General features: G+C 30.6%; 2 protein-coding genes across 2 annotated transcripts; one reads left to right on the forward strand and one right to left on the reverse strand.

Annotated features, from left to right (window-relative positions):
• Positions 1–686: 686 nt before the first annotated feature.
• LOC101246084 (uncharacterized) lies at positions 687–1,535 on the reverse strand. The gene has a single exon (XM_004246759.1). It carries the CDS (start codon positions 1,533–1,535, stop codon positions 687–689), a length of 849 nt encoding a protein of 282 aa, XP_004246807.1.
• A 10,374-nt stretch (positions 1,536–11,909) lies between these two features.
• Positions 11,910–13,758, forward strand: LOC101254823 (CBL-interacting serine/threonine-protein kinase 14). The gene has a single exon (XM_004246220.5). The coding sequence runs from the start codon at positions 12,253–12,255 to the stop codon at positions 13,582–13,584; it is 1,332 nt and encodes a 443-aa protein (XP_004246268.1). The 5' UTR covers positions 11,910–12,252; the 3' UTR covers positions 13,585–13,758.
• Positions 13,759–14,839: the final 1,081 nt, after the last annotated feature.

Genomic DNA, 14,839 nt, shown 5'->3' on the forward strand with positions numbered 1-14,839 from the left:
GATGCATGCCCAAGCCTCTTGTGCCATAGATCACATCTTCAGACTTCTTGAGAGTATGACTTCCTTTCACAGAACACAAAAAATCACTGCTAGAAGATTGTTGTAACTTGGACTTTCCAGATAACACATACAGTACATTCTCCTCTCTACCAATCTCCCTCGCCATTCAATTGGAGAGATCATGAAATAGGCTAAAATCAGGGAGAAAACTTACTCAACATCCTAACTCTTTTGTGAGTCTTGACACAGACTACAAATTGAACTTGAATTGAGGCAAATGCAACATATTAGGTAAAGAAGTCCTTGTAGATTCATTACTAGTTCCTGTATGAGTAACTTTTCCAATGTTTCCATTTGGTAAATATACTTCTCTAGACACCATAGTAGGTTTATTTAACAATCTTATATCAGCTACCATATGATTAATGGCTCCAGTGTCCACTATCCACTCATTAATATTGTTAACTACACAATCACTGGCCTGATTTACATTGTCTTGACTCATACCTGCTAGGCTTGCTGAGAAAACTAAATTTGCAGCAACTCTGTTGTCCTCAACATTCTTCAAAAGATGCACAATATGATTATATTGATCTTTGGTAAATGGATACAACCCCATCTCAAATGTTCTGTTTTGTGGAGAAGAATCCACTTTTTTTCTTTGTAATCTGACATATTTTCTTCTGCTATATTCTCATTTGTGGCACACTTTTCTGACCCTTGAAACTGATTATCAGTGATTGCATTATGAGCTCTTGCATTTGAATTATATCCATTACTATTCGTCTGCACTCTTTTTTCCTAAGCTTGTTATAATCTGATGGATATCCTACCAACTTGTAACACCCTTCTTTGGTATGACCCTTCATTCTACAAAACTCACATTGTACATTATAATTCCTCTTGTATCTATTAGTACCATTTCTTGTAAACATAGCCATGTCAATATTACTTCCACTTGCTGCAGGATTTGGACCCAAGATTCTTGTGTTTGCAGCTATAGACCTTTGTCCTTCATCACTAATGATCATTCCATATGCCCGATTAACAGATGTCATAGGACTCATTAGCAAGATTTGACTTCTTGCTTTATTATAAGAGTCATTTAGACCCATAAGAAATTGAAACAGCTTTAATTTTTGAAGATGTACCACAAAATCTTTGGATCTATGATAGTTACAACCGGGATTTGGAACAAGATCTTCAAACTCTTCCCATAAGTTTTTCAATCTAGAAAAATATGCAGAAACTATAGATGTACCTTGACTCAGTGTTGCAATCTCTGTATGTAAATTGTAAGTTCTTGAACCATCAATTTTGTTGAACCTTTCGAAAAGTTCCTCCCATACTTCTTGAGCATTAGAGGCATACATTATACCTCCTAATAATCCTTTTTCCACTGAATTCATAAGCCATGAAAGAACTACTGTGTTCACTCTCTCCCAGTGATTTCCCATCTCATTTGGAAACACTTCTTTATTGCACGATCCATCCACTAATCCCAGTTTGTTCCTTCCAAGCAAAGCTACCCTCATTGACCTATACCGAATTGAGTAATTCTCTACTCCTGATAATTGAAAAGATATAATTTAGGTTTCACTTACATCAAGATGAGACAGAAACAATGGATGATTATAATCAATACCAGTCTTTTTGACTTGATTGAGTAGAATGTAATGCTTCCCCTGTCATTGAAAATTGTAAAGAAAATACTACAACAAAAATTCAGAGAGATTGATTCTTCAATCTAGAATTAGTATTGATACTATGAACTAGAATATCTAGTTACTGCTCTAATACAATAATCTAATATGAAGAATTGTGAAATAGAAAGTTTAATGATTAAGAGAAGAAAGAAGAGAGAAAGAGAAAAAGTAATTTAACGATAGTTTATGTTATTGATATTTCATCTATCTTAAAATGATTTACAGATAAAACTATATATAGTAAAACTATACCTAACTAATCTTGATAATTTGTTACACATTGTTACATAAATACCACTTCAAGAAGTTAGTTACACAACTAACTTCTTGTAACCTATTTAATTAATTAAGTAACTTCACCACTAGTATCTTTAACAGTTTTAAATTTATATTAGGGATAATACTCAATTACCACCCTAGCCTATATCCAAAATCCCCGAGACACACCTTATCTTTGATGAGGTCCTATTACCCCCTCCAACTTTTTTTAAGTAAATGTTTACCACTTTCGTACCTACGTGGCAACAATAATCAGAAAGGTAGATCGGTTTTTTCAACACGCGTTGGGGCCTATTTTTGCAGCTTTCTAAAAAGTGACTATTACCTACTTTTACACTTCCCAAATTCAAAAAAGCTCGCCATTTAAGTTTTCAAATTTTCTTTACCAAAAAGAAGATAAAGGAACAAGGAAAGAAAGATGGAAAGTTTAGCTTGGTTTCAAGGTTTCAAAAAATCAACAAAGGTTAAAAATTTGATTTCAAACTTATAGTTAATTTTCTATGTTGGATTTTGATAGTTAATTTTTGTTTCAGTGCTGCATGTGTGGATCAATTTTAATCGTGAAAGTGTGGTTCAATTTCATTCAGCAAGAATCGTGGTTGAGTTGAGTTCAAAGGTTAGTTTCTTCATTTATTTTGTTTTTTGTTATTGTTATGCTTAGATTTTGTAGGGGTTGTGATATGTTGTTAAATATTGGTTTCGATTTTGAGTGAAATATGACTTTAATCTTATTTTTAGGGTTTATGTTATGGTTTTGTTAGATATCAAATTTCGTATTTTTAGGGTTGATGTTATTCACATATTCATATTGTCACCTTTTTTGTTATGGGGTATGTAACTTGTTATTCATACATTTATATGAAACGTGTTTTGAGTGTGGGTTGGTTGGGTGGTATTATAGTTGTGTGAGTTATGTTGTTATAGTATGAAACATGCAAGAAAATAAAGACGAGTAGGGTGTTGTGTTGTGTTGTCTTATATTCAGGGTTACAATAAAGTAACTTCATGTTGGGTGTTGTGTTGTGTTTGTGTGGGTGTGGGGTTAAAGTTAAATAACATTATCCTAAGAAGAAAATATATGTTGGGTATTGTGTTGTGTTTGTGTGGGGTTGCATGCCTAATTGTAAGAAGATAAAGACATGTCGTGTATTGTGTTGTTTATGTGGGGTATTGTGTTCTGTATGTGTGGGGTTGGGTATGTTGTTTGTTCAACTTGAATTGTTTTTATAACTATTTGGGTATGTGTTTTCTTTAGTCAATTATTATATTCTATTAGCAACTTTTACTTAATTATTGTTATGTTTATGCATATAGGTGTGAGTGGGTTTAAATTCATTACTTTAAAGTTGCATCATGGTGTGGCCTTGTTGTATGAAGGTGATAAAGCAAGATATGTGGGTGGTTAGTGAGTGAATATTATGATATTGATGTGGATACAATATCATATTTTGAGATTAAAGACTACATTAAAGAACTAGGGTATAGCCCAAATAGCAAATTTAGTGTCCGACCACCTAATAGTTGCATCTTAGGAGATATTGACAATGATGATATTCTCTTAGCAATGTGTAATTGTTTGCAAAGTGGGTCTGTTTTGGAAGTATATGTCCACATGCCTCGTGAGGAATCTGATGCAACTTTTAATAAAGTTGGGACCACTAAGGCTAGTGGATATAATGAAGTAGGTGAGGCTGCTTTTAATGGGGTAGATATAACTATAAATATACCTCAAATATTCCTTTTACTTCAAATTCAACAGCTCCAAATAGTGATCCATCAGATTCTGAAGATAGTGAATACTCTGTAAAAGTATCTGATGAGTCAACTGAAGAGAGTGATGATTCCAAAGATAGTGAAATACTTGAAGATGATCAATCTGGAAGTGATGTTCATGAGGAGTTAATTCAACTAAGGGCTGAGAAAAGATCTTTTCTAAGGAGGAGAAAAAGAAGGGAAAGAATTCCTGCAGATACTGAAAGAAGTAGCATGTAATAATGCTGGAGCAGATCTTGGATTTGATGAGACAGCTATCAATAGATGTACTTTAGAAGGAAGGTTGAGGGGTGATGAACCATATTATTCAAGTTCTAATGCTTGTACTTTTGAAACTGACACAGATGATAGTTGTTTAGAGGAAGGTGAAAAAATGAAGTTGAAACTACCTAACACAAAAGGAAAAAACATACCATAGAGAGAGTCAGATTTGATCCCAACATTAAGAAGATTGTGTGGCAATTGGGTATGGTTTTTGAAAGTGTAAAAGAGTTTAGAATGACAGTCACTAAGTATGCAATTCAGAGAGGGGTTCAGATTGAAAAGTGTGTGAATGAGCCAAATAGAGTAAGGGTGAGATGTTGCAAGGTAAATTGCAAATGATTGTTATATGCAAGTTTGGACAAGAAGACTAATAACTTTGTTATTAAGACTTACATGTCAGTCCATTCATGTCAAAAGGCTACTGGGAAATATTTGTGCAACTTTGCATTCATTGCTACTGGTTTTATAAAGAAAGTTATTGAACAACCAAATATCAGAGTGTTCAAGTTGCAAGAGTTAATCCGTAAGAAGTATAATAAGCATGTTGCTAAGACCATAACTAGAAGAGCAAGAGCTAAAATTTTGAATGAACTTATGGGTGATCATGTTAAGGAATTTAGGAGAATTCTTAATTATAAGGATGAGTTGTTGAGGTCTAATCCTGGAGTATTTGTGTGGTGAAGCTAGGAGAAGCTAATGAATCTGTTAGGCCAGAATTTGAGGCATTTTACATTTGTTTTGCTACACTCAAGATGGAATTTATGTCACCTAGAAAATGCATTAGTCTGGATGGTTGTTTCTTGAAGGGGGTTTGCAGGGGTCAATTACTTAATGCAGTGGCTAAAGATGGACATAATCAAATGCTTTCACTTGCTTGGGTTGTAGTTGAAAATGAGAACACAATCACTTGGAGTTGGTTTATTTCTCTGTTGAAAAAAGACTTGATATTTGGAGATGGAACAAGTTTCACAATTATGTCAGACATGCAAAAGGTAAACTTGTTTTAAATTATTTAGTTGGTTTATTATTTTTTAAACTTAATCATCTAATTTTTGTTGTAACTTGTAGGGACTGGATATAGCTATAAAGGAGTTGTTGCCAGCTTGTGAGGAAAGAAGGTGTGCTAGGCATATACTAGCAAATTGATCAAAGAATTGGAGAGGGCTGCAAAGGAAGAAGCAGTTCTGGAAGTGTGCTAGAAGTACTTTTGAAGCTGAATTTAGAGAAAATCTCCACGACTTGTCTAAATTAGGTACTGGAGGTACATGTATAGTGGATGACCTAATTTACTATGATAAGAATATCGGTGTAAGGTGTATTTTAATTGTGAAGTCAAGTCTGATGCAAGTCTGGTGTAAAGTGTAATCAACTTACTAATATAATATTTTTTTTGCTAATTAGAAATCAACAAATATTGAGAGTGAGCATGTTGCCAAAAGCGGGAGAGGCAGACCTAAAAACACAAGTGCAACAGGGGATTCACCTACAATTATTGCACCTCCAACAACTTCAAGAACAACAAGAGCTACAACAAGTGCAAGTGCAACAAGGCCTCTCCTAAAACCACTGCACCTCCTACAACTTCAAGAACACCAACACATGAAGCAAGTGCAAGTGTAAATGGTGTTGGAATATTATCAAGATCCAGGAGTGGTAAAGGACGAGTATGGGATTGGAAACTACAGGAAGAGGTAGTAATCATCCACTTGAAAATTGGTTTACATGTTCTCAAAATATTACAACACACGGTGTAGACCAGAACACAAATGTTGCACCAAAAAAAGAATTGCTACTACCAGGAAAGGAAAGGGTGTTGAAAACACAACTCAATTTAAAAGGCCACGAGTCACTGGAATGGGTGTGTTTCAAGATAAAAATGGTTTCAAACTTTTAATGTAAGTATTACGATGCATTCATATTGTTTATTCTCTAATAACTTGCACATTTGTTCTATAATAATCTTAGTTCTCTAAAAAATTTGTAGCCTGGACTGTCAAGTAGCACAATATTAGCCTGACCAAAGAGAGTTTTGATATCAAGTATTGTAACAGGTGATGTTGGTTTCAAACCGACAAGTGGATTGAAGTGGAAATAAAATCAGGCAATCACAACTAGAAGGCTCCAGAAGATTAGAGATCAATCAAGGCTTTCAAATCAAAATGCTTCCTCCTCTTCACAACCTCGACACCCATGGAAACTATAATGTTGATATCAATGGTGTTTTATTAGTAATTTTTTGGTGGCCACTATAAGTACTATTTTGTTTCATGTTTGAAGGAAAAATAAATATTCCTATTTTTTGTTATAGTTCTGAATTATGGGTACTTATGCAATGTGAAAACTTTGTTTTGCTTATGCGTTGTGACTTGTATAATTTTAGGCACATTTAGATTTTGTACTGAAAATTTGCTCTTAAGCAATGAAATTCTGGGCACCTATGCGCTGTGACTAATTCTCGGCACTTTTACAATCAACTTTATACTTAAAATTTGCTCTTAAGAATGATTAATACATCTTGCTTTACTTCATTTTACAACTTCCAACACAAACATATCGACATGGCAAATAGAGAATTAAGACAGTTTCAAACACAAACCAATTCAATTTTACATTACAATAGAGCAAATAAAGGTTTCGTTACCACACAAAATTATGGCAATTTCATATGATCCTTATACCTACCAACTTGGGTTAGAAAACTAACAAATACAACAACAAAACAAATCATCACACAACAAAGGAATTTGCCAAAACAACAACCTTTATTTGTTTTCTTCATTTTCATCTCTTTCATCTTCTTTTACGTTGTCAACCTTCTCCTTTGAATTGATGTTCAGATTTTCATAACAATTTCGAAGACTTTCACCTTCAGCCAAAGAAATTTTCTCTAGTTTTGACTGTTCAATGTTGGAATTATCAAGTTGTTCCAGTTGCATCTTCACACGCTCATAATTCTTTTCTAACTCGTTAATCCTATTCACCAATTTCGGAAGAATAAAACGAGATCTTTCATCAACTCTCTTCGTGTCTCTCCATCTAAAGAAATTATAGTTTGTGGCCTCATCGTGAGTACAAGACCAAAATCGTCTTCCGAAATTGCGATTTGATCAAGACGTTTGCATTTGCAGTAAGATTTCATGCTTGCATCGCACTTCCGCGTTAAACATTGAATTGTTCTCATCCATACACAACTTATTCAACTCGAATTTTGTCATAACCCTAACTTTATAAACATTGTCAAAAAAAAAAGAATTAATAATCGACATAAAAAGATGTAAAGAATATATTAAATTTTACTTTACCTTTTCAAATTAAGGAGCTATTTAACTTGAATGATAATGGAGCTTCTTTAAAAATGAAGAACACTTAAAATGGAGTTTTTTTTTCAAAAGATGAAGACAACTGCTTTAGAGAGAAACATTAATATTTATTTTTGAGTTTTTTTTTTAACTACTTTGACACATGGCTAACTTTTATTGGTCATTGTTATCTAAAATCTTCACTCACACGCCCTACATGGGTGAATTCACTTATATTGCCACGTAGGTACAAAAGTGATAAACAATTACTAAAAAAAGTATGGGGGGTAATAGGACCTCATCAAAGATAAGGTGTGTCTCAGGGATTTTGGGTATAGGATAGGGGGGTAATTGAGTATTATTCCTTTATATTTTTAACTTTTAATTTTCTTAAAAATTATTAGGGGGTATATATGATTCTTCTAGCAGATTTTAAGGTATATTTTAATCTTTTTCGTACATAAATTATTTTTGACTTCTTTAGTTATAATTATTTGACTTTCTTATTCTTATTTTAATTTTTTTCTTTCACTCCTTATTGTAAAGAAAAAAAATTTAAATGTATTTTTCTTGTGTATATTGTCATTTAATTTTTTATTTAAAAAATTTGATCATCTATAATAAGTTTTACAAGAATATTAGTGAAACATAAACAAATTTGACCATCAAAATAATAACTCTAAATTAGTCATTAAAATAAAAGAAAGTCGAAAAAAATATGTTTGAGGAGAATTAAATATACTCACATGGAATTATATTTTTTAAGAAATAAAAAATAAACTAAAATTTATTTATTTTTTCATTTCTGTTAGAGAGAAAAAATATATGTGAATCATTTATATATAAGTAGGGGTATATATAAGTCACATGAAAATATATCTAACTCTAAATGATAAATTTAAGGGTGCATCAAACTCTTTTCCCTTTGTATTTACTTCATTGAGCATTAAGTTGACTGTTAATGGTTCATAGAGTGATTTACTTTTTAGTATTAAAGGTCATTATCGTACAAAATCTAATTAATTTTGTGAAGAGACTAGTGCAACTTAAGTTTAATTTATCTGACAAATTTATTTATTCTTTTGTTGGAAAATTGAGTAGGCTGTACTTAAATGATCCTCCACTTTGATTATTTTAAATTGTCTTCCTTTTGAATTTTTCTATTTCATTAATTTTGGCTAGTATACTTGTATCTGTTTTATTAGTCTTTTTCATATGCTTCTAGTGAACTTTGTATTTATTTTTCATCCTGGCCAATTAAGCCTAAATGCATGATTTATTCACTCCAATTGTTTAGTTAATCTGTTGATTAATGTTATTGAATTTGACGTTTAAAAACAAATGACATTAAAGAAGTATATAGAGCTTATTGAAGAGTAATATTTTTATTATTTTGTTTGTGATTGTTCAAAGATATTGTATGAACATATGTTGTAATTTTATGTTATTAATTTTTATGATTTGATAGATATTATGTCGAAAATATATATTTTTACATATTATATCTCACATGTATGTTCTTCAGTAATTAATATGATGTTATAATTGTTTATAATTGCCAATGAAGTTTTATATGAATATTAGTTATTTGACGTATATTCATATTATATGAAAATAAATTATTTAACGTATATTCTCAATTGCACGTGAAAAGCATATTGGTCTAAATTATACAAACTTAAAATTCCAACCCGCTTAATTGTCACAGAATATTGGCCATGAATGATATTAACTAAAACTATAACATCTATGATGACTAGTTAACTATTATATGTTTGTTTAACCATATGATTTCCCTTTAAGAATGACTTAGGTCTTGTAATTAGCTTCAACATATAGAATAATAATAAAATGTGTATACTAATTAAGTTAAATGATTTAGGTTTTATAAAAGTATAACTTCTATAAATTAGAATTTAGATCTTGTAACTTCAAAGACCTAGAGCAATAACATGAACATTGAACTTATAAACATTAACTTTAGACATTGCATATGGATAACTTTCTAATCTATCAGTATGAATTATTGTATTCATCAAAGGTTCATTTTAGGAGATGATACTTAGATTATAGTCCAAATATAGGTCTAACGACATATGGACTAACATTTTGGATGTTGGATTGGTGATCCGTCCACAACGCATCGACGAGTCTTGGGGGATTTTGAGGCACCCCTCACTCCTCGCGTCATAGATCATTTATCTAAATTAGTCTTTATACGATCGTTAAACTTGATCACATATAATTTCTTCAGACCCTTATGACGGTCATAGTTGAGTGATAGAAGCTACAAGCTCATATCTTTTATCTCCTAAATACTAATTATTAGTATGTACATTTCAAGTAATAACAATAATTCAACTAAGAACAATCAATAAACTTATCATATTACTAAACTAATCACATTTTACAATTAATAAACTAGTAAAAACCTATTTAACACACTAAAATTTGAAAATATTGTATTATAATTTATCAATTAATACAACTAAATACAATAAATAATTCTAAGTAGTAATTAAACCCTATAATACATTTAAATCTAACCTACATAAAACTATCATGGATTTATAAACCTAAATTTTAAAAGAAACCTAACATTAAAGTTTGCAAGGAAGTGGAAAAATAGATTCTCAACATAAAACTAGTATCAAACATATATTGTCACACTTAAAGATTTTAATAATACGCCTCCGGAGGTGGAAAAAATGATATTTATAATTTTTATATTATTTTTTATTTTGTGTGTAATAGTTTTAAAAATATTCTTTTAGGTACACAAAAATAATAATAATTAAACAGATGGGGAAGCATCCCTGCAAATACGAATCCAAAAGATTCCAGATCAAGTCAAGTGGCGTAGTACTGTTCCAACTGGCAAGATTACTAATTTTAATACAATATTTTAATCCCAATAAGACTAGCTCCAACCATATTTATTTCTTTTTAAATTCCATAAACGAAGGAGAGAAAAAGAAAAGATAGAGATAGGTACTCCAACTACCATTTAAGAAAAATATATTTGAAATTTATTCATGGAGAGTTGAATATCAGGTTTTTAATACTATTTATATTATATAATAGTTATAATTAATTTATTATAAAATCATTGAAATCATTAATATTCCTAATTAATTTCTAATGTGTTATATTAAAAAAAATCATGAAATAAAAATAATAAAATAATATCGAGAACAAAGAGAATTTTTTTTCTATGATATAAAATACAAAAAATCGATTAGAGTTGATTGTGTCTAAAATAGAAAATAAAAAATAAAAGGATTAAAATAATTTGGAGAGTAAAATAGCGAGTAAGCTCACGAATCATTCTCTATTTCATTCTATGTTCACCATTTATAAAGAGTGAATATTAGTTCTTCCAATTTGAAGAACTATTACTATTTTAGTTCTTTCAATTTGAAGAACTATTACTATTTTTCTTTTTGAATATTTTGTTATTATTTTTATTATATAATATTTTTAATTAAATTCTTAATTAAATTTTTAATATTTGTAGGTCTTTTTGATGTAATATAACATTTTTAAAAACATATTATTTCATATACATTATTTTCATCCCAAATTAATAATATTTCATTTTTATAAACATTTTTCGTCACTTTAAGTGGTATAATAAACATAGTTTTATTATTTTTCACAATGGATAAGGCACAAAATTTTTAAATAATAAGATAAATTTTTTAATTTTAAAATACAATACAATACATAATAATTTAAATATAAAATAAAAAAATAAAACATTATATAATAATTTTAAAAATCTCATCAATAATTTTGATAATCTGGAAGGCTGTTTTAATATTCCCCAATATTCAAAAAAAAAAAGAAATAGTGTGTGATCCACATAATTGTTGTGTCAAATATTTATTAGCTAGACATAAAAGAAATATATTTTTTTTAAACTCCATAATATATTAATAGAGCATTTATCAGACACACTTATACTCTTAAAAGCTAAGTATTTATGTAATATTTATGAAATTGATTTATTAATAATTTACTTTTATTTGAATTATTATTTAGTAATATAATATATAATATTTATTTGTAATTTATAATTTAGGTCATATAAAAAATAAAAATAAAATATAATATAATATTAAATTAAGAATTTGGAATGGATAAAATCTTATATTACATAAACATTATACAAAGAGATTGTTCCAAAAAATGATTCACATTTTGAAATAAAAAAATAAAAATAAAAATGAAAATAATGATAAATTATTAGAAAATGTAAAGAAAAATCTAGAGAGTAAAAAAGATAATCAAATTATAGCTAAATATACTTGACTAGTAAAATAGATAAATTATCAGAAAAAAAAAATTCTAGAGAGTAAAATAAATAATTAAATTAAAATTAATTATAGCTAAATTTATTTGACTAGTAAAATAGACAATATTTTTGAAGATGCCCTACACTTCAGTATGGTCTTAAAATTAAAAGAGGAGGACCAAAAGAAAAAAACAAATTGGAAAAAAGGAGTGGGAAAACAAACAACCGTACGACGACGTGTGGGACCATCTTTCTCGTTTTAAGTGACACGGGGTGATATTCCTTCAACAATAAATACCTGTACAAATGCTATCACATTTTCTCCATATGCCATAATCTTTTCATTTTTTTTTCTTTTTCTCTCTTCTCTCTGCCCCTTTTGCTTTAAGAAAAAAAATCAAATACATCTTCTTTGTTTTGCACTCAACTACCATACGAATCCTCTACACTTTAAGCAACTCTATCCATTTTTTTCTGGAAATCGTTCTTAATTGTCACTAATTAACGAAAACGGCTACCCAAGTATTATCAAAATTTCTAATATCGGGCAAATTTGATTTGCTCGGTGTTTTAATGCAAAGGTTAGAGAAAATTCACAAAGGGGTTACTAGCTTTCCGGTTTGTGTTTACAGTTATGCCAGAGATCATACTTAATAACTATGGAGGCAGTACATCTTTACTATCCACTGCCGCAGCAATCTACGCTGAATTAACTCCGGCTGAGTTACCTCCGCCGGAAGACGATGTTAATTCAAACCTTTTTGACAAATATGAACTGGGACAACTCCTGGGTTGTGGTGCTTTTGGTAAAGTATATCATGCCAGAGACTTCAGGACGGCACAGAGTGTGGCCATTAAAGTCGTCAGCAAACAGAAAATACTCAAAGGTGGGCTAACGGGGCACGTTAAGAGAGAAATCTCTATCATGCGTCAGTTGCGTCATCCCCATATCGTACGGCAACATGAGATTCTTGCTACTAAGAAGAAAATCTACTTCGTCCTGGAATTCGCTAAAGGAGGTGAACTCTTCGCCAAGCTAGCTAAAGGCCGGTTCAGCGAAGATCTCAGCCGTCGATATTTCCAGCAGTTAATCTCCGCAGTTGGATACTGTCACTCTCGCGGGGTCTATCACCGTGATTTGAAACCGGAAAACTTATTACTGGACGAAAATTGGGACCTGAAAGTTACTGATTTCGGGTTAAGCGCTGTCAGGGATCAGATCCGACCTGACGGGTTGCTTCATACACTTTGTGGTACCCCTGCTTATGTAGCACCGGAGATTCTGGGGAAGAAAGGTTATGATGGTGCTAAGGTGGATATATGGTCATGTGGTATTATTCTCTTTGTTTTCAATGCTGGGTATTTACCTTTCAATGACACAAATTTAATGACGATGTATCGGAAAATTTACAAAGGTGAATTTCGTTGTCCGAAATGGACCTCGCCGGAGCTGAAGAGGTTGTTGACCCGATTACTTGATATCAACCCGGTTACTCGTATCACCATTGAGGAGATTAAGAATGACCCGTGGTTTCAAACAGGGTATCAAGAGGTGATATCGGTAAATCATCCTTTCGAGTTCAAGTCATGGTCGGGTCCAGGTTCCAACGGAGAATTCCTTAACGCATTTGATATTATCTCGTATTCATCTGGTTTTAATTTATCCAGTTTAGTTAAAGGCAATGGTGGATTCATTATTAAGGAACAATTCGTATCGAGGGAGACGCCGGAGAAGATAATCGGGAAAATTGAGGAGGTGGCGGAGGTGGAAGGGATGACGGTGGCAGAGAGGAGTGGAGCCTCAGTGAAGGTGGAGGGGCAGAATGGTAATTTTGTGGTAATGGTGGTAGTTAACCGATTAACTGAAGAACTGGTAATAGTTGAAATTGAGAAAAAGGAGAATGATGGTGAAATTTGGAAGAAGAAATTCAAACCGGAGATAAGTAGATTTGTTTATCAAGGGTGAAAAGGACCAATTTCTGGCAGCTGAAATAAAAGTACATTTGGCCTAATTTTTATGAATTATTGATTTAATGAAAAATTATTAAGGAACAAAATTAATATTGTACTTTCATTATTATTATGTTGCTACTCTCTGTAATTCAATATAAAATGAATTATTGCTAATTTACTTATTAAATGTATGATTAACTTCAAGTCACTTAAAATTAAGGAATGATTAGTATTAGTAACAATATAATTCATAATTTATAATCTTTTTATATAACAAAAAATATTTAGTGAAATCTCATTAGCTAAGACAATCCGATAGAGTTTGTACATGTGAATGTAGTGGACAAATTGAATTTGTCCACCTTCAAAAATTTGAATGGAAAGGATGTAAACGTCACAATTATAATGTTTGGGCAAAGCTAAAAAGGATCCAAAAATTTGTACTAATAACAATTCAGAGCTTTCAGCTTTAACGTTAAAGTCCAAAAAATTGCAGAGACCATGTTTTTCTTCATATAATTCACACTTCGTATCTTCTTAACTAAGTAATATTAAAGTTTTCAAATTAATTAATTTTTTGAAGCCGGTTAATATCTATGTTTTCACCTTCATTATGTAACGGTCATATGGATTTATTTTTTCTCAATTAAAATTTTCTTCCGATATTATTCTTCTTACTCTGCTTTAGAAAATATTGTTGAGTATAAAATATGTTTTTATTGATATTTCAAAAGTAAGAAATAAAATAATAATAATAATAATAAGTGATAAATTCTCATCATCGAATAAATCTTAAAATGTCTGATTTTATCACATCTAAAACTCAGTCTTTATTAAATTTTTTTATAAAAACACTCGAGTCTTTAAATCATTGAATGCTATTCATTAAACTATTAAATGCTTAAACAACGAATGACGCATTCTTTGACTCATTTGATGTAGCAATAATGCATATGGCTTGATTATACATGATTCATACATTTGACATACTTTGCATACATTAAGTTAATAGTAACTCATAAGAAAAATACTAAATAATTAGAAAATTTAATGAGAATTTGATGAGAAGATTAAAAATTTATATTTTTTTATTTAAAAATATATTAATTTTTTTTAACTAAAAAATATTAAAGTTAAAAGGATTAAACGTTTAAATAAGTAAAATAACATAAAAAGTATCATTTTGATCAATTTGGACCAAATTTTCTGGCCAATCCCCCCCCCCCCCCCCCCTCTATTTGATATATTTTATATTTTATTAGCTTAGT

Source organism: Solanum lycopersicum, chromosome 9, assembly GCF_036512215.1.
Source record: "Solanum lycopersicum chromosome 9, SLM_r2.1".
Taxonomy (NCBI): domain Eukaryota; kingdom Viridiplantae; phylum Streptophyta; class Magnoliopsida; order Solanales; family Solanaceae; genus Solanum; species Solanum lycopersicum.